At 38.8% G+C, this 21,917-nt stretch overlaps 1 protein-coding gene across 2 annotated transcripts in view; it reads left to right on the forward strand.

Moving 5' to 3' along the window:
• Positions 1-21,917, forward strand: part of PDE7B (phosphodiesterase 7B) — a gene marked incomplete at its 5' end in the record, with an annotated part of 269,952 nt that overhangs the window by 130,481 nt on the left and 117,554 nt on the right. Inside the window, one exon of one of the 2 annotated variants that reach the window (XM_079781362.1) lies at positions 8,196-8,433. The exons of the other annotated variant lie outside the window; for it this stretch is intronic. Coding sequence (XP_079637488.1) covers positions 8,196-8,433 — 238 coding nt within the window. Of the gene's footprint in view, positions 1-8,195; positions 8,434-21,917 lie in introns of those variants that run through there. 2 annotated transcript variants of the gene reach the window in all.

Below are 21,917 nucleotides of genomic sequence, written 5' to 3' on the forward strand. Positions count from 1 at the left end.
TTAGAAATAACAAGGAAAGACAACGGGGAGGAGGGGGGAGGACAGAAAAAATAAAAGAAAAACAGCAAACTGTGTTTCCAATTACCAGCAGATGCTTCTGTTTATTATAAGAGTTCCTATTTAGTTAACAGTACAAATTTTTAATCATATAAATGTGGTAGTGTTCTAGCCTCATGCTCTTGATTACCCTTGTCTTCCAGTTGGTTTCACATGCCTCTTGCTTCTGGCATCACTTTCCCACAAACACAGTGTCTAGAGCTGCATGAATCCCAGGCGATACCCGATAAAAAGTGCAGCCTGTTGCAGAGTTTATTTTATTTATCTTTTGTGTTTTGTGTTGTGTTTCACTGAGGTGGTGACATTGCAACACATTCCCCTGAGTCAGCAGCACCATTGGCTGCTGGCTAAAGCATCATGAATGCCTACATTCTTTTTTTCCATCTTCGCTTTGTGGAATCATCTGGTCACCATTCATTCATGCCTGGAATAGTACAGGGGGAAAGATTACCAGGCTTCATCCAAAGACCACTTTACATAGAACTTTAATAAATCAAATGAAGGAACAGGTTTGCGTGAGAGTATCCCCGATGGTGGAGATCAAAGACTCAGAGCCTTGCCTGTATTCCAATCATTCTGAAAATAGCAAAAGGAGTACAACAACATGCTGGAAAGGAGGAGGAATGGAAAAATTGGACTAGTAGTGTTTTTTTTTACATTTGGTGAGAAAAGACTTTCAAAAATAGTTATTTGGTCTTGAAGTTAAAACTCCATCATATATATTATTCATCACAGTGGCTTATATTTGATATTCAACCTTATCGTAAAGTTGATCCATAAGGGAAAAGAAATGAATGAAACAAAATTTAAAAGCCAAAGGTGGGTCAATATCATAAATGCCCCTGGTCATAGCCCTTGCTCTTACATGGCTGTTCTGGTGGATTATTTCCAGTTGAGCATATTTGACTTGAGCCAGTATTGATTGTTTTCAAGAGTCCTAGTATGTGTATCTATAAAGATCAGGACTTTTGCTGCATTTTCTTTAATAAAGAAGTAGTATGGAAGAGGCAGAACATTTCTGCTGCGTGGTAGTCCTCAGAGCATGGCCCACCACCAGCAGCCTTGCCATCCCCAGGGAGCTTGATAGAAGTGCAGAGTCTCAAGTCCCCACCCAGATCTGCCCAAGCAGACTTTGCATTGTAATAGGATTTTCAGGGGATTTGTATGCACACTAACATTTGAGAAGCCTTGCTCTAGAATAGCATCTGAGAGACACCTTTAGGCATAGATAGTTTATGTCATTGTAATCTCCAGAAGGTAATAAGTGAAAGAAAGAAAGGGGAAAAAGAATATTTTGAAGAGGTGGAAGGATAAACGCCCTACACATATGGCAGTTGAAATTTCCTTCTTCCAAATTGACTTTGAACTCCATAACCATAAACAAAAATGAATGCCAAGGGGAAAAAATAGGTCCTATTAGAAGGTTTCATTCCTTACCATCTTCCCACTTTTATGTTGTTTAGATTTATAATCTTTCTATATCATATTAGTTGTCCAGTTTATTTTGATTATATTGAGGGGCCAAAACTTCACTCAGGCATTTCCCAGCACTTTTTGAGGCTGTCTGGATAATCTCCCCTCCAGCCTCCTTGAGGTCTTCTCAGTCCAGGCTAATTCTTGAGAACTTCCAGAATTCATACACTTGCAAAAAAAAAAAAAAAGTAGAAACATATTTTAAACTTTGCTTAGGCCACGTTTTAAATATTATAATTGGTTTTACACACTACACTTCTGCTAAAAACACATCAAATAAATGGAAATCACCTAGTAGCACTCAAATTTATAAGAATGTTTGAGGCATACAGACACCCCAAGCAAAACATTTGAGGCCCACATAGTTTGTTTAGGAAAATGAGTCCAGTGGGAAGCTGAAGACAGGCACATGTTGTCTAGCACAGCCTATGACACAAAGTACAGCTCATGAACATCAATCATAACCCATTAGTCATTGTGCACTGAAACTGAAATTCCCAATCAAGGGAATTCATACAGTATTAAACAAAGCACTAAATAACCCATGGTAAAGATCACGCAGGCTTATACCCTAGGCACAATTCATGGGCTGTTTCCACACCACCAAAACACAGTTACAACAAATAATTATCCTATTGGGCCACTTCTTTAGTGCATTCTTTGTCCTTTATGTATCTACTAGAGCTCCGGTGCATGAAATTCGTGCACTCAGGGGCATCCCTCAGCCCTGCCTGTGCCCTCTCACAGTCCGGGAGCCCTCGGCAGGTGTCCAACTGCCGGCTTAAGCCCGCTCCCTGCTGAGGTGGGAGAGGCTCCTGCCACAGCCACTGTGTTCGCCAGCCATGAGCCTAGTTTCTGACTGAGCAGTGCTCCCCCTGTGGGAGCGCACTGACCACCAGGGGGCAGCTCCTGCATTGAGTGTCTGCTCCCTGGTGGTCAGTGCACATCATAGTGACCGGTCGTTCTGCCATTTGGTTGATTTACATATTAGCCTTTTATTATATAGGATTTTCTTTCCCACCTCAATTATTTTTTCTACCTTACCTACCTCATCTTTGTACCATAAAATCCCTCACTACCTCTCCCACTGGGCCACTCTCCAATACTCTCTCTCTCCAATATGCCTGTCATTGTTTCTTCTACTGCTGAATCCTCATGAAGACCACAAATTTCCAAAGTGGGACCTATTTCTAAGGTGGTTTGACTTCTCAGCTTTCTAATAGATCCTAGGAAAGTATAGCTAAAATTAGACTTTGGATAAGTTGTCAATTATTATTTCCTATAGCTTAAAACAATCATTTAAAAATTGTAAAGGACATTATGGTTTTACAAATAACTCACATTCTACTCTTATTTTATTGTTACAAGATTCCAGAATGATGGATAAGATGGTTATTGCCATAATACCCATTTATAGACAAGTCGCTAAGTTTAAAGCAAAGCGGCGTGGTGAGTTCATAGTTTTTATAACCTTAAGATAAGTAGTTTTAGAGGATTACTTCAGAGATTTCATTGTGGTAACTATTTTTTTCAGAAGTTGACACACCAAATATGAAATTATGAAAAGCATATTCTACCACCACTTACAATCTTTCACATTCAGAAACAAGTTGGGAAGTCTTAGAAAAATTTTACCTGAGAATGCCATCATCACACAGCAAAGCATCAGTTCAATAACAGAGAGAATAGCAATGGTTGGGGAAGGGCAGGTTGGTTAATGGGTTGATTTGTTTTGTTTAGTGTTACCATGCAACAATGTCTTTTTTATGTATATGGGTTTTCATCAGCAGAGAGAAGGAGCAAAGTGGAGAAAACCTAGTCTTCAGGCCATTCTGTTTTCATCCCGTGTCTTATTGGACTTGTTTGTTGTGGGTTAACTGTCAGAGACAGTCAACTTAGCATTCGTTAAGTTATGTGAGAGCCAGGATAGAGGTCTCATGCCAACTAAAACCCTGGTCTTTCTCTTTAAATATACAAAGAAAAGTAAAACAAGAAGTGGCAATTCACAATGCAAACTAGGATCGAGGTGGCGGAGGCCAGGCAGGTCCCAGTGCCTGAAAAAGCACCCACGGACTGGCACAAAGAGTCTCCCTTCTGCTGCTGCTCTCACATATTTGCAGAGTGAATAAGAGAATGATTGGTTATAGTTCAGACACCTGTTGTAAAATCAAACGATGAATCTGTCAGCTCGACCCCTCTACTTCCCCTACCTCATCTTCCCTCATCTTGCCCCACCCACTCTCCTCCCTTTCCACGTGACAGTGGAAGTATGTGCTGCCTTCTATGGTCAGTCTGAGGACCAAATCCTTTTCCCCACTTGCTGGCATTGTTCCCTGAGATTAGTTAAGGCCAGAGTTATTACATTTCTATTTTTCCTGAAGGACACTGTAAATTGTTTGAGCTTCTCCTACTTAGACTATATTAAACAAAGTTGAAAGACCTGTTTTCTTTTTATTGCTCATTTTGAATTTCATTTGCATTGCCTTTGTGAAACCAGAGTGGTCATAAAGGGGTGTGTGTGTGTGTGTGTGTGTGTGTGTGTGTGTGTGTGTGTTTACACATCTATATTTGAACCAATGGAAAGGAAAAGCCAGGAGGAAATTAATAAATTATGAATAAATTCCCTCAATAGCTTGAAATTTTTCTTTAAAGATAGAGAAGGGGTGGGAACTAATAAGAATATAAAGTATTTTTTAAATATTTGTGAGAGACTTTCATTAAAATGAAGTTTTGTGAGAATCTATTGACAGACTCAAAATAACAGGAAATTGAAATGAGTATATGTTTCTACGTTTTTATTTTTAAATGTACATTCTCATTCTAGATCAGAAATATTTAGTGTTGTAAATATTTTTTAATCATCTATAATAATAAAAGCATAATATGCTAATTAGACTGGACAGCCGAACAACCTTCTGGACATCCTTACCGATGAAGCCGAGGCTGTGAGGGGCGAGGCAAGCCACTGCGGCTGCGAGGGCCGAGGCCCTTGCTCGAATTTTGTGCATCAGGCCTCTAGTATATGATAATGGCTTATCTGCCTCGTGACTAGAACACCCATAAGTATACATGATTTTTACATAGCTCCCCAAACACTAGAAATCCTTCAAAATAACCCAGGTTCTAAATCAATTATAGTAAATCCTCACTTGATGTCAGTAGGTTCAGCAATTTTATGCAAACTTACATATAACAAAGCCAATTTTAACATAGGCTAATTGATATAAACAAGAGTTAAGATCTTAGGGAAATTCATCAACATTACAAGGAAATGACTTGAACTAAATATTATTTGAGGAACTTCTGTATGTCTTTGACTTTTTTTTTTTCTTGGCCATCTACTTTAGTATTGTGGCTATCAATTCTTTCCTTTATAGCTGCAAACACATGGCAAAGTATTTTTGATAGAATTAGGTGTCCATTGGAACAAGCTGTTTTGACTTTGCTAGTACTCATTCTACTTCTTTTACAGGAGAACTAATCTATTTCCTCTTAATGGGATGTTAGGTTGACTCACAATGCCTGGGGGAAAATGAGGTTATTTTGACAGTCTATCTTAAAATTTCCTATCTGTAGCACGTATTTGTGGGTATTAAGATTTGTCTTCACATGCCACATAGATGAGTCCTCTTTGCTCCATGACCCCTTTGGGTACAGAACCTCCTCCCCATCCCTATTTCCCCATCCCCAGTGATTCAAACTTCTAGCTGCAGATAGGTAGTGTCTCGTTGTGAATGATGTACACTGACTAAGGTTAAAATCATAGATTTACAGAATGCTCTTCTAAAGGAGCTCTCTAAAAGACAAAAGAGATCACAGCCTGTGAGATGCTAGCTATGGAATATGACAAAATCACCTTTTGGAGAATTTCTGTGGTTTAGTGATTTTAGTCCAACAAAGGCTTGCATCTTGTCTGTTTGTCCCAATCTCCTGAGCTTGCACTTGAGCCAAAAATCTCCTGAGCCAAGCTTTCTCGCAAGATTTCCTGTACTTCCTGTTTCTATGTGAGCCAGAAATACCATGAGAATGACCTTTCTTGTGGTATTTTTGCACTTCTACCCCGAGATGAAGAGAATCCCATATTGGGGAGAATTTTTCTTAATTGTGCAACATCTTCAATTATCAAACCTTCAAATGAAGTAACTTCCTTCTTCCACCTTTGAGATGGTGTTTGCTTGGTCCTAATTCATCTCCGCTAGGAAGTGTTCATGTTCAATGATCCAACATTGAACATAACTTCTCTAAGATATTTTTACAAGGAAATGTGTAGAACAATATAGAGAATACAGTGGAAACATATCCTTGGATTTTTTTTAAAAATGCCATTCTTTAAGAAATGTGTAATGTAGAGTTGTATGATGAATACATTAGTGTATGTGACATACCATTTATCTGTTTTCTTTGTTCTTAACCCCTTTGTTCTGAGGGTCAGGATATCCTGATGCTAAGTACTATTGCAAAAAAACTCAACAAAAATAAAAATAGTCAAACACTTAGGAAACTCTTCAGTTGTTATGTCAAGGAAGTTTGTGACTGAGGAGTGAGTTTAAGACATTATTCAGGAAATATGCTAATAGAGTACAACAGCCTACATGTGCCTATTAAATAAAACAGTCTCGATTCTGGAGAGACTTAATGCCCTCACTCTGATGAAAAGAAAAGATAAGAACTGGAAGGGTTGTCAAAAGTGGTAGAAGTGTCAGACAGATGCTTAAATGCTTTCATCTCTTAACAAAGAGGGAAGTTGAAAAGGGCACGTCTTTCTCAAAAATGGATCACTGATTATTCCCTAATTGGGTTGTAGGAATATCTGCTTGTCTGATTAATATCTTAATTAATAAATTCATAAGCAGTGGTGTTTTCAATGTCACTTATTGTTGCTTTATACCCTCAAAAGATGTAGGTTTGCCAGTGTACTTTTCTATCCAGAAAAAAAAGAAAAGCCACTTAATTCTGTATGGAAAACTAAACTTATTAACCATGGGTTTAGAAGAATAATAAAAACAACAAAATTACAGTTCCTGGTTTCAACTTTTAAAAATTGATATGAGGGCCATGAAAATAAAACACACCCTGCAACGGTCTTCCTCCTCTCCCCCAAGTCTCCTCTTCCCTCCCCTAAAGAAACATCAAATGATTATGTGATAAACCAACGCTGACAGAAATATAGATCAGGAGTGACAGATTTTACATCAGCAAAATAAAATGCCAAGCAAAATAACGCACTTCGCAATGCAGAGAAAGAAAGGATTGTTGCAATGGCCTCCAAGAAAACAGAAGCTATCCACATGAATGTTCAAGTTCAATTTGTTCCCACAAACCCGATTTGCTAGCAAAAGTGCGAACTACAATACCACCCTACTTTCGTTTATGTCCAGAGCTTTTCACACAAGCTACAGGGGGCATCCTCTTTGTTGTATGGATTCTGACTCCCAAGGTTAGCGCCTCTGTCTCTGAGCCCTGGGACCCTAGCTGTGTGACCCATGATTGTCCTCAACTGAACCACTCTCAGTGGGGGCACAGCAGTTAGTGGCCCAAATATTAAGTCCACGGTGCTCTGTCTCTGGAAAGTGAATCTTCGACACTTCCTTTCCTTTCTTTTCACTGCCATTTATGCCCTCTGCGAATACCTTTAAAATTGTTATTATTTCCCTACGAAGTGGGTTTTTAACAATCCCAAGCTAGGTGTCCGGACCATGCAACCCTACTGCACATTTGCATGAGGATCTTGATGCTTCCCTACTTCACTTCTTTCAGAGTTAGCTTTGGAGTGTGATTCAATGTTATTTCCCTTCCAACTGAGGGCAGCTAAGGTTACAAACGGATTTGACTAAGAGGCCAAAATCCAGTTAGGTTTGCTGAGAACCAAATGACAGCAAAGGGGGAGGGGTGTGAAGGAGGCGGGGAGGGTAAATGACCTGTGGTGTTGAGGATCAACCCAAGAGCCTTTTGAAAAGCCCCATCCCCGTGGTGCAGACCTTAGTGGACAGGCAAGGTGGCCCCCAGCCAGACCATCCCGAGAGAAGCAGCTGCAAATTGGTTCTGCGGGAGCTCAGCTTCCCGTTTTCCCGAGAGCTCCTTGAAGCTTGCTTCCTGCACCACAGGGGTGACTCCTTACCAACACCCCCACAGAGCTGGCCTCTAGGGGACCCCTGTGAGAAGCTGGCAAAGGGTGACCCACTTTTTTTTTTTTTTTTTTTTTGCCTGAAGTCCTTAACGGCTAAACAGGCCACTCGACAAACTTTGACAAGCACCAAAAGAGAATTGAGAACAAATACATTAGAAGAAGAGGAAAAGCAAATGCTAAAACCTGGATGGCTTTTCCCCTGCTGTGGTTCCAGCTGCAGCCTGGGATTAATTAAGTGCTGTGAAGTCAGTGCCTGAGAGAGAAGGGGGAAAATGCATTCTATCTCTAAGGAAGGAGTATAGTGTCAGCTCTCACGAGCGAGCGAGCAGCCCTGGGAAGTGCATCGCGGTCGCTGTCAGTGTTTGTGGAGGGACAGGAGGGACAGGGTGGCTGCGCCAGGCTGGAGGAGGCTTGCCTTTCCAAAGCGGGAGAGGATTTCACGGGGGCTCTCCTTCCCGTGCCCGGGAAGAATCTCCCCTCTGCAAGCAGCACCCGCGGCGGCAACAGCCCTACCTCCTCTTCTGGGGAACAGGGCAGAATGCCTGTGCTAGAGCGCTATTTCCACTCGGCAGAGCTGGGCAGACGGTGGACGGCCCCAGAAGGTGTGCTGCCCTCCTCCCTGGGCAGCCGGCCGGGGTGCCAGCAGGGGCCGCTGCCCTGGGACTTGCCAGAGATGATCAGGATGGTCAAGCTGGTTTGGAAATCCAAAAGTGAGCTGCAGGCGACCAGACAGAGAGGCATTCTGGAGAATGAAGATGCTCTGCACAGCTTTCCAGGTACATTGACTGTGAGGTGTGAACGGTAGCAGGGCCAGATCTGATTACTTTCGGCCCCTTTCTCGGAGAGGTCAAACCATAGAAATGGGAAAAGGAAGGAGGTCTGTGACTAATGACTGTTTGCTCTGTTATAGAAATGCATCTTAAAATTAAGAGTGTTGTGGTAGGAGGAGCATTAACAGCCTGAAAATCAAGACATCTGGGTCCTGGGCTCAGCTCCCCACTTGCTTGCCCCATGGCTTAAGCAAGTGGAATTTCCTGAGCTTCGGCCCCCAGAAGGAGGGGGTGGGTTGGGTGCTCTTTAATGTCTATTACTGCCTCTGCAATTTCTTGTTGACAAGTCAGAGTTATCTCCAAGAGAATATTCTTCTTGGCTTGCTTTTTATAATGCTCGGTATACATTAAAATATACTTCCAATGTTTAACTATGAAACCACGGTATATATGAATGATCCCAGGACTGACTTTGGCCTGGAAGCATTTTATGTGATGGGAAAGTTGGTACATTTCCTTGCCTCAGTTTCCCATTTTGATAAATGACAGTAATACAGATTCCCTCATTAATGACAGGGGAAAAAATGAACTCCACAAATGTGCAAATGATTCATTGGGGCTTTGTCATGTTACAAGCATGTGCTGTGTTCGGGTCAGTTACGGAGAACTTTGCTGTGTTTCTAACAGTGGGCAGTGCAAGCACAAAGACACCCAGGAACCCTGTGAATGATCTCCAGGGGCCCAGATAATGCTATACACTACGAATGTGTGCAGGGCGCCGCCTTCCTTAAGGAGTATGTTGGCAGATCTTTGGAAAGTGGTGGTCCACTGTAGAAGAATGAATGTGAGCATGTGTTTATGTATTTGAAGTCTGGGCTAGCCCTGGCATACCATTGGTGGTGAGAGATGGGGGACTAGATGGGAAAGATATACCAAAAGTTACCTCTCTCTTTCGCATGGAAAGAGACTAGGAAATCAAAACTCGACTAATTTTGTTTTTAATCATTTATACAGATGTTGTTTTAAGTTGCCTAAACATCTAAAAAGAGTGTTACTAAAAAATAATGGTCTGGGGGAAAGAAAGATTTCAAAGGAAGAAAAACACAACAATGTTAGTCTTTGGTAAACAATGAATGCTTAGGACAGAGAAGGAAATCAATAGGACTGAGTTTTCTGTGGCAAATAAGAGATGGATGCCCAGAGAAGTGGGTCTTGGTCAGAAGAAATGAGGTAATGCCTAAGGAATCCCAAATTTCATGTGAGTAGTATAAGAAAAATGGAAAAACCCACCTGGGCAGAAAAGTTAACTGTGACACTTCAACTATTACCACTCCTGGTTTGTTGCAGAATATTAAATAAGTATGATGCATAATTCAAATCACACCTTTGATAAAACTATCTAGTCAGCAGATATTAGCATGCTTGTGGGACTAGGTGTATTATTATTTATGTTATAAGTTAATGGGTGTCTAGTTCCTGAAAAAGCAATACTACAGGGAGAAAACAGAGCTCCTGTAACTTTTTTACCACTTAAAAGGTACATTTTTCTGGATGTTATAAAATTGAGTGAGTTGAGTGTTACTATGCCCTGGACCACTGCCTCACTTGAATTGGAATATGTCTCGGTGGCTACCTTGGTTTCAAGGCAGGCTCCATTTCAACACCTCGTCTTCTTTCTCCCCTGCCTTCCCATTCTCAGGCTCACATTTTGTCATGAGCATAAAGCCTTATCCTCCATAATAACTTTCGGGGCTATATGATGAAGCCCCCAAAGACCAGTTGCTTCACTTTCCAAATGGTCTCACACCTTGTTGCTGACGCTGCATGTTCTCCTCCCACCAGGTGCTCTTCAACTGAGCCATTTTCACCATAATAGCCAGCCAATGAGGGACACTGGAACGCTTGTAAAATATTTCAAAAAATCTGGTATTTTTTTATTTTGAAAAAGTGATGGTTTAAGCTATGCTTTGTTCTTGTACAGGGGTTTAAGGTAGAAAGCATCTCAAAAAAACAAACAAAAAACACACCAAACCAGATGCTAGTGTCTCTGTCTCTCTGTTTCTCTCTGTGTGTGTGTGTGTGTGTGTGTGTGTGTGTGTGTGTGATCTGACCTTTACCTCAGATCCTCAGTTTCTTCTTCAACAATACTAAACAACTTGCTGTTCAAGTGGTGTCCTGCCTGTGAGCCTTGCCTTGGGCTAGGGATGTCTTTCTTTGACTCAGTCAACTGAAAATGTCTGTTCAAACTACAAAGTCCCAGTTCTAGCAGTTCAAGCATCCTTTTCTTTGTAGTGACTTTCCTGATCTCCACTCCTGCCCCCACCCTCCCCTACAGTCATTTATTCCCCTCTCGTTACCCTTTGCCTGTGGGAATTTAACCTATTACATTTATAGCACACAATATTTTTGCCATGTTAGTAACCAAAAACAGAAAAATTAAATCCTGTGACAGTCTATGTATATTTTGACTGCTGTCCATAATGGATGAATAGGTTTACGTTTTTAAAAACCACAAAATTGCAGAAATTCTGAATAGAATCAACAGTCTAAAGGACTTTAGAAACAGATGTCACTGTTTCTTTATAAGTCGGATTTAACCTTAAAGTTTTCAGCTTTTCTTTTCCTTAGTGAAGGGCATCGTTATTTTTGCTCATACTTCTAGACAAGACTGGACATTGTTTCTCACAAGTGAAACAGAAGAGTATTCTGAGATTTTGCTTAGGTAATTAAGGGGAGAGCAAAGAGATTTATGGGAAAGTAAATGCATTAAAAATGTATTCGTGAGAGATTTTAAGATGAAATATACTGAATTGTAAGTGATGGGAGGCAGAAGGGAATAGTGTTCCCTGAAGAGAGTGAGAAAGTGCTAGAGGGAAGGTGACATGTGTGAGCCATCCTGTCATCTTCAGATGGGCATTCACTGGAGACTATTGGTGACTATTAAAGGCTGGAGGAGGAAATGGGGGTGACAGGAGGAAGAGAGGCTTGTCATCTTTACATGTCAGGGGGTGTGCATCTGGGAGTGCCCCCAGAGCTGAGCATTGGCTGAGGCACTGTTCACCCTGGAGAAGGATTCTGGAGGTTAGATCAGCATGCCCAGAGTCAGAGCATCAGTTCAGTCCATTGAATGGTACCCAATTACTTAATGTTATTAATAGTCCCATCATTTTTCCTTCATGAAGAAAACAAAGGGTCGTCTAATTATCTAGTTAACACTTGATCAAGTGAATAGTTCAAAGAGACTAAACAACTTGTCCAGGGTCACACATTGACACTGTGACAGAACCAGATTTGTGTCTCACTGACCCATATCTAGTCCACAAAACTTACATGATGAGGGCATGTTCTGAGTAATTTAAATGTGAACTAAGTTATGGCTTTATTGACTATATGTAAATGGGCAAACATGAGAACACATAAATCTTGGCCAACCCAGAAAAATAGTATTGCCATGAAAAATAAGTCAAAGGATTGTACTTCCTTTACATTTTTCTATTTATTTTGTAGGCTTTAGTTTTAGATCCAAGCTTCAAGTGCTGGGAAGGCCCTGAGAAAGATCCCCATTTATAGGCAATAGGAAGTAAGCGTTAGAGCTTGGTGGTGAGACCTTGCCCAGAAGTAGGAGAGTGGGGAGAGGGAAAAAGGACAGGAAAGAAATACATGGTTTCTCAAGTGCTATGAGTGCAAATATTATTCTAATTGTGATTCCAGTCTGCAATCTGTGTAAGACTAGACATCCTTAGCAGGCCTTGTTCTTAGTTGAATAAATAATTTGATTTCAGAATTGAACCAAATGACTGCAAACTCTGCAGCTATAGAACTTACCTTTCATTTGGGTGTCCCTGGCCTAAATAATGCATTACATTTTACTTATTTATTAAGCTTGTTCCCGTTTCAATAACCTTTGGCTTCGGGAAAATATAAAAACACACAACTCCCTCAAAAAAAAATTATTTTCCTCATAGTCATTGTACTTGCCCTGTCTTTCAAGAATACAAATATAAATTAGCTTTTCACTCAGCCCTTAAAATCAAACAACTTCAGATGAGAAAATCTCCAAAGGAATTCTCTGATTCCAGCACTCTACAATTCAAATTGACATTTAAAGTGCTATGTTAAAATATCTCACGTATCAAGCATGACATAAATTAAATATGTTGAAGACTAAACACTTGATCATCATAATTCAAAGAACACTTATTGGATGCTTAATGTATACCAGGATTCAGAGATTAATCAAATGCTTAATGAGAGAAGAAAATTATGAATTTATGAATCAGAATTCTGTCTACAACTTCAGCATGAAAACAAGCCCTTGTTAGTTTAAACCTCTATGTCAACTGAAAGTATCGGCTATAAAACTGATAAAATACAAAAAAACACTTGTAAAAAATCAAACATACTTTCCAGCACTCATTGATATTAATGATTTTTATTCAAAGCAGGACAAATTGCTTTAATCAACGAATCAATTAATATTAATAGAAGATAACTTGACAGTAATTCATAAAATTTTTCTAAAACTACTTCTTGTAGATGTTAGCCTGCATTTAGTCTGTAGCTCTACTGGATAATAATCATTGATGGTTTAATCTGTCCTTGAAATGCATATGCAAAATTGAGTCAAAACCATAACACATCATCTCACCTGTTCTTTCACCTGACTTCCTTGTTTTCATAAAGACATCACCCGTGCAGAAGCCTAGGTTCACAACTTCTCTCTCCAGCTCTCCAATTCCAATTGGTTCTAAGTACATAAGAGTGGTTAAGAGTAATCGAGTGTTATTGCAGTGTTGAGATTTTAAGTTTTAAATCCTGCCTATCTGTTACTGAACTGTGTAAACCTGAGCAAATTACTTCATCTCTCTCTGCCTCAGTTTCCTCTTATGTAAAAAGGGAATAACAATAACACTTTCACAAAAGGTAAGGATTAAATGGATAATGCAAGAAATAAGTACCTAGAAAAGAACCTAAGCCCTACTACATTCTCAGTAAATGTTAACTATCATAATTATTAATATTGGTGCTATTTTTCAACACCGTAGTACCTTCTTTCTATTCGGTTATATATGTGGCCTTTAGTCAATCCTCATGCTGTTTTATCTGTAATGTTGTAATAACCTCCAACTATAGTACCCTCTCTACCACTCTTCTTTCTACTCTGTGATTCAGATCAATAACATCAAAAGAAAAATCAGACTATATCTCGCCCCTCTTCAAAATCCTTCAATGATTCTTCATGGTCTGCAGAGAAAATATAAATTATTTTATCTTGCATTCAAAGCTCTCCACTCTCTGGATGGAACAAGCTCACTTTTCCCACCTTATTTGTCATTACTGCCCTCTAAGCACTTATGTCCCATCCAGACAGGACAAGCATCCCACAGCTTCCTACTTGCTATCTGCTCATTGTTCTTAAGGCCTGAATTGATTTTCTTCCATGTCCCTAACTTCTGTTATTCCTTAAGACCCTCATATGCCCTTTCCTGTGCAAAGCCTTCCTGAGATTACTCAGGAAAAGTACGTCTTTCTCTTCTGAGGGCTCACAGAACTTTCTTTGTATTTATTTCACTGGCAAATCACTTTATTTTCATATAATTAATGTACATTTTCTTCCTCCCCCTCCTAGATTTTCAGCTTGTTCATAACCTAGAGAACATTCTATTTTCTTTGTGTTCTCCCTAGAATCATTCACATGTCAGCTACTCAGTACACTTTGATAAGTGAAAAAGGGAAATTATCAAAAAGAATGAAATAGCCTCTGAGTTACCATTAAATGCATGAATGAACATTTTTTTCTAGACACAGATTACTCAAGAAATATGAATCCTAGTTCTTCCTTTTAATGGAATCATTTTTAAATTTATATTCTGCCAGAAGATTAGGATTAGTCATTATAGCTTTTAAAATAGACTACACAAGACTGAATTTCAGAACTATTAAAAATATCTAAAGTATGTGCAAAACTAATATGAGACAGTTCTCTTTTCACACAGAGAAGTAGCAATTTACTGATACATATAAAATTTTAGAGCAAATTGCATATAAATTATTCCTGCTTTTATATACTTTAAAAATAATTTCTCTGTTCACGCATCTTGAGACATTTTACACCAACTGAATTTCGAAGGTTACTCCATTTACAGATAACAGTCTGTATATTTCTCAACATAATTTCAAAAATAGAATGCGGAAGGTGTGTGTTTACTCGGTCCTACAAATGAGCTTTTGAGGAGATGGAGCTGAATGGAGGATGTTATTCCCACGTCCTTTGCTCTTTGCCTGGAAACAGTTTCTTTTTCCCTTTTTTTTTTTTTTTTTAACAAGACTGGTTTAACTGGACAGCAAAGCATTGACTCTTGCATCTGATTAATTTCTAAAAAGAAAACATTAGATGCTTTATTGTAAAAATTCCAAAAACTCCAGGTTATTTTTTAACTTATAGGAGCAACTGAAAATGTGTGCCCTTTTCTACTCTCTGGTTATTTTCACTCTTTAATTATCAATACACTTCGTAGTGCATAGTAGGTATATACACGATATCAAAATAGTAAGCAAAGCTCAAAGTACTTGTGATTTAATATAATACCCCAGCCAAAAGGATACACAGTGTAGACCTTTCCATCAAGTTCTATTTAAAATTGACTTCGATCTCTAAAATGCTAAGAGACAACCCTAGCAGGTCAGTTTTATACCTTTACACTTGTCTTAAATTTCCTCAGGTTACAAAATTATCAGATACCCTTCCTTAAGAGTACGTCTCACATAGAAAAACATGACATGATATTTTATAGATTATAAATCCAGTCCCTGTTCTGAGTATTTTGTTATTTCATCAGCTTTTCCATACAAGTGCTGAGGGGGTACCAGAAAGAGCCTAAAGGTCATGGTCCTTATCATTAGGAACAACATTAACCTTAAAATGTACAAGGCATAGGTGACAGAGACAAAGCAAGGTTTAGTTGTGCATAGCCTTAAAAGTGAGTCCAAGGAGTCAAGCATAATGCAGAAAAATAAAACCCCTAGAGATCAAAGGACAAATTTTAAGAGAGATTGAGTAGCAGTATATGTACTTGGTAGTAGAAATTGAAAGGTGAAAATTATAATAAAGGTATTAAAAAGGAAAATTAAATAACCCAGGGTAATAAGTCACATATAATGCAATAATTAGAACCTTTCCCATTGAATCTTTAGATGTTCCCTAACCTCTGGGATTGAAGGCAAATCCCAGGATGATCTTTTTTGCTTCCTTCTCCATCTCTTTTTTGAATGGCACCCAAATATCTCACATAAATCTATAGACTTTATGACCACTTCTGAAATGCCAAAGACACATTCATTTAGAGCGTCTGTGATAAAAATTCATTCAGAAAAGTAGATAGAATTTGCCAAAGAAAGTGATTCTGAGTAAGAAGAGAAAGGGACAGGTAGAGAGCCAAGCATAGGAAGGAAGGGAGGTGAGGTCACTACAAAGAAATGGAATTCAAGCATAAAAAGTGTAATAAAAAATACATGCAGAAATGAAGAGGGAACAGTCACTGTTGAAAACATTTGTAACAACTCACAAATTTCCACACTCAGATGTGCAATAAATGTAGTCTGTTTCTCTTCTTCACCTAATCAAACCACCCTAATGGGAGATAAGAACTTTTATACTTGCTAATTAACAAAGGGGTGGGCAGTCTCTTCCAGGTTAAATTGCTTCTTCTGGACACTTTCCCTACCTTTGCTTCTCTCCAATGTGGTATGTGGGCGCATGTGTGTCTTGGGCTCCACACATGTTTTCCACATGCAACATAAGGGCCAACCTGAGAAGGGAAAAGCAAAGGCATGTCCATAACCTGCATGGACTTTGGGTTCTGTTTTGGAGTCACTTCCCCATAACTCCCGAGGGTGTCAGGAGTAGATGGCTTACCCCATGCCATCTCCTTCTTCCCAGGAGAAGGAAGCCTCAATGTGGAAGGAGCAACAAACCATATCTGTAGGCCTAACTCTCACTGTTAATGGGATGTAATAAAAATGTATAGAGAGTTTCTTTACCTTCTCACAAAGACTAGTTCTCAAATTTATTGTTCTGCTGCAAACTCACACACCAAAACCAAGAAATAAACCAACCCTCTTAGTATAAAGATCAAATGATGAATACTAACTCTCTCCCTCTTTCTATTTTCCTTCTTACTAGAGCATTTCTAGTCATCCATGATTGGTGCCTCTGGTGGAGTAGCAGGGGAAGACACACACAGGACAGTACAAAAGTAAAAAGCACACAGATATATTTCAAAAAGCATTATCTCCATTACACATTGGTTGAGCTACCAGGTGCTGGGCCCTATACTTGAGTACTGCATACTCAATAATATTTAGTTACATTCCCATGCATATGCTGAGCCCAATTGTTCTACCTTTTCTATTCTCTCTCTTTCTCTTAAAATATAACATGCATTTCAACAACCAGCTCAGGACTTAGACACTGAAAAGTTCAACTGAATGCCTGCCTGAAATAGGACGTAGACAAGTCACACCTTTCTGGTCAGTTTCCACATTCCAATACCAATTGTCATAATCATGCAGTGAATTATACTGGCATCAAGTCTGATACATTTTCATTGTTTGAATATGCTAATTGGAAATTTTTGAGAGTTCTTTTTTCCCCCTTCTTCTCTGGGTCCTAGGGAGAAAATGAGGTGGGAGACACTGGGAAAAGTAAGGGTGCCAGCATTTTAACAGTGATCACTATTTTCTTCTAGCATTTTAACAGGAATCATTTATTGCCTTTTCCATGGTAGTTGATACCGAGAAACTGCTGTCTCCCTCCCTGTCCTTCTCCCTATAACTCATTCCAAGTTTAGGTATACCTATCTTTTTGTCTCATTATCTTCTTTAAATATTAGTTGAGTTCCACACTGCTTTTCTTGGATTCTATAGAACAAAAGAACAGATTTCCTTATCAATTAAATTGGTATATAAAATTAAGAATTATAAATTCAACAGATTTATAGACTCAAAGTAAATTATTTCTACCTTCTTTAGTCCTAATTTGGTGATAATTGTGCTATAGAATATAAATAGACAAAGTTAAACTAATGCAAAGTTTGTTTTGAAAAAAATTATTGTCTCTCAAACATTGCAAAATTAATTAGAAACACTCTAGGAGGTCACAGAATGGAAACTGTCTTAATGTTACATACAAATATTTAGCATTTTCTAATACATAATAAGTATTAATTGAATAGGGATTTATTCCCAACAAAGAAATAGAAGAATTTGAAACTTATATTTACTGGTTATTTATTCAAAATATTCAAAAAGAGAAATAAATATGTAATTCAGATTTTTAGGTTTGTCTTCCAAAACAATTCAATTGAATAATTATCTTTTGAGTGTCTACTCCATGCATAGCATTATGCTCTGTATCTGGGAAGGAAAAGAGGTCTTGAGCTGTTGGAAAAGACAAATACATAAACAACTCACTGACATCAAGGCAGAATGGCATATGTTTTAAGACACAATAGAAATAATACTCTATGGGAACATTGAGGAAGGACCATGACTGTTTATTCAACTAAATTTATTTAGTGATTATCATGTGCCAGGCACTGTCTAATTCCTTAGAAAATAAAAATTCATGAACCAAGAAAGTTGAGGTAGATGAATAGATAGATAGAGTGAGTGAACTAGGTAAGTGGCATGTTATACTAAAGGTACATATACAAAGTCTGTGCCAACACACAAGGGAGTGGTGATTCTTTCTGTATGATGGGTGTTAAAGGCATTTTCAGAGAGGAGGTGATTTTTGAGGTACATTTCAAAAGAAGCTACATATCTCCAAAGGAAAAAGAGATGGAAGACATCACAAGAATAAGAAGCAGTGGACAAAATTCAAAAAATTCTAGGGAATACCCAGTCATGGGATAAGGAATATATTAGCCACTGTGGAGAGTTGGACTTGGGATGAGGATACTAATGGACTTCTAACCATCAGTTCGGTGTTTATTAACCATATTTAGTAGATAATGAGAATTTTGAGATGACAAATATATATATATATATTTAGAGAGGAAGGGAGAGGGAGAGAGAGATAGAAACATCAATGATGAGAGAGAATCATTAATCTGCACACCTACAACCCGGTATGAGCCCTAACCAGAATCAAACCGTAACCTCCTGATTCATAGGTCAACGCTCAACCACTGAACCATGCTGGCCCAGCTGAGTATTTTCCCTTTAATATACAAACCAATTTTCCCAGGTCCTGTAACATTTTACACAGACCCACAAGAAATAATACACAAATCATCAAGCCAAAGCACTTTACCACTCGACACCACTCTGTCCTGAAGGATTTATATTCTGGATGTTCTTCCACCCAGAGCTCCCATTCCAGCCATGCTCATCTCTTCCCCAGATTCAAGACCTGACACAGTCCCAGAAGAGTCTACCTTTGCCAAGTCGTATTTCTTCCTGTCTTCAGATTACTGTGTTTCTTTACGCAAACAATTCTTTCAAGGCTAGCTGCCACAGGATAAATGAGAAAATATATAAGAAAAGCACAGTTTTTTAATATAGTTTATAATGTAATGAGTTAGATAAAACCAAATACTCAAATACAAACTCAGTGTCATAGACACTCCATGAGGACTGGGCGTTAACTCACCCCTTTCTAGAGTGACCAAGAGGGCTTTGTGTGGACTGGTCAAGTCATTACAGCTATGTCTATCAGTTAAGGTCTCAAGAAGAAAAGATAGGTGATCTTCTTGTTAAAGAGTTAATATGAATATAGGTACAAAGGCAGAAAAGCCCAAGAAATGATTGAGAAAAGGAGATTCATCTATTTAGCTTGGTATGACATTTGGCATAAGGAATAAAGAAGAAAGGACATTAATGGGACCAGGTTGAATATGGACAAGAAATCTTAATTTTGTAGAACCAGTGAAATTTTTCAAGTGGAGAAGTATAGGTCTTTGCATTGTATAATGGAAAGATCAAATAGTCGAACCACTCCATTTTTCAGATGAGAAAACTGAGGCCCTCACAGAGGTTACACAACATCCTTAGAGCCAATTTGAAGTCACTTGTTGTCCAGCCATGCTGTTGACTCAGCCATGTTGCCTGCCATGGTCAAATCCTTAAGCTCCTCAACTCCAGGAATTCTTCTCTACACGATAATCTCTCTAAATCTAATTTTCTGTCTTTTTTTACTCCCAAGCAGTAACATCTCTGGTTGTGATATATAAAGGTATGATGTCCACCCTACACAAGCAATAATTATACTGTATGTGTACCCACAAGTGCATATGCGTATATGTGTACACGTATTTCTCTTGTTTTCAAACTTAGGTTAATATTTGCTCTGGGCAAGTCCCAAGTCCTCTTTTTGTGAACTTCCCCATCTCCCTCCTTTCCTTCCCCATCTAGATTGACTGTGATGTATGAAAAGGGTAGTCATTCACCAGGAAAGAATACAGGAGGTGAGAATTTATATGAGATTATGAGCTTAAAGGAGGTTATATATAAGGCAAATAGAGATGGTAGCTGCTGGTTGCTATACCCATCATAAATGAAATGTTACTGTGATCCTGTTCGATAGCTCTATTTCTATCTGCATTGCTGCCTAGAGGTAGAGTTTCAGGAGGGTGGGCCAGACACAGCCAGTGCATGTGGCTGTTGGCCCATAAACCAAGGATTAATCTCTCAATCCCTCAGGCTCTCCCTGCTAACATACTGAGCTCAGTGCAAGCAAGTTGAAGATTTAACAACATTTAGGCAAAATTTTATGAAGCTTATCCACACCCACTTTTTAAAAATTTTAATATCCTGCATCTGTAAGGTTTTTGTGTCCCCAAAGGAAAAGTGTAACCTTGGTGTTCATTTCTCCTCTTTTTTCCTTCAAAACTATCTCTTCCTCCTCTCAGAAGCCTTCTTGGCTGCCTATATAATGCCATTCACAGCCTGCCTGTTTATACCACCCAAATAAGGTATAGTTAGAAGTACAATTGAAGTGGCTTCTTCTTTTTAATGAACAATAGAGCTTGTTCCATTAAAAATAACACCCCACTCCGAACCATTACAGAAACATTTTTTGATGTTTAAAAAGAAATGTCAGTGACTGTGAGGGGATAGGGTTGGACAGAGCTTTTTGATGTTGTTCTTAATTATTTTTACTTCATGTTCCCTGTACCGCTGGCTCTAGCTGAGGCAGAAACAGTGAAATGTCATAAAATAACCCTCCCTCCCTCGAAGTATATTTGGCCTGACAGGAAACAGGAAATACCAGAAAAGATCACAAGAAAAGCTGTAATCATAAGATTTCTAGCCTAATTCTTTTGACGTCAGCAGTTTAGATAAGTCAGATAAGCAATCACAAGCATCCGTGAGCTCAGAGTGCCAATCCAAATACCCTCAAGTGCATCTTCAACCCTTTTGAACTCTCGCATTGTTGTTTTGCTCTTGTCCTCTCTTCCCTCAAGAAGCATATCCTGAAATTGTGAATTATGGATTTCATGTCAACATTAAGGTATTCAAAGACATTGCACAAAGCTTCCTATAGCCAATTCAGCTTGTTTGCTGTATTATAAACCCTGGATGAAGCTGACAGTTAAGATTAAAAAAAAAAACTGACTGGTTTGTCTCAAAGGGAGTTCTCGCTTCCTAAAGTTTACTCCAATCTTGACAACTAAGCTAAAGCTATGAAACATCTTGATAATATACAAAAAGATACATTAACTTATCAAAGTATGCCAAAGTCTTCAGTGACTACAATCATCATTATTATCACCTTTGCTTGGTCACCACTACTGCCACTGCCCACCACAACAAAATATTTATGGGTTGATTAAAAATGAATGACATGGGGAATACATTCCTCTCTGAGAAGTTTTCATCATTTCAGAACCAGAGCTGTAGACAGAACTCCACTGTTACATAACAAGCAGAGGCACATGTATGGGCTGGTCAGAGGATGAGGTAAGAGTTTAAATAAAGATTTAAATCGGTATTACATTACACATAAATTTAAACATTTTTTAAGAGTTAAAGATAAAAACTTTATACATCTACCTATTTCCAAAAAGATGTGTAAGCTTATCAGGTAAGCTTACAATAAAACATAAATACTCAAAGTCAAAGCCATTCTGTAAGACAAAAATACATATAGTACACTCTGGCCAGTATGGTTCAGTTGGTAGGGTGTCAATGCCATGCACCGAAGTGTTGCCTGTTTGATTCCCAGTCAGGGCCCATGCCTGGGTTGTGGCAATCCCTGGTAGGCGGCGTGTAGGAGGCAGCTGATCAATGTTTCACTCTTGCATTGATGTTTCTTTCTCTCTCTCCCTCTTCCTTACTCTCTCTCTAAAAATCAAGTTTTTTTTAAAAAAATGTTAACATTTAAAAAAAACATATAGTGATGTAGGAGGGATGCAAAACAATTATGAGAAGTAATTGAGCAACACTGAGATCTGACCTTCCTAGCAAACAGGCCAAAGGGGAAATAA

Source organism: Cnephaeus nilssonii (genome assembly GCF_951640355.1).
Source record: "Cnephaeus nilssonii genome assembly, chromosome: 9".
Taxonomy (NCBI): Eukaryota; Metazoa; Chordata; class Mammalia; order Chiroptera; family Vespertilionidae; genus Cnephaeus; species Cnephaeus nilssonii.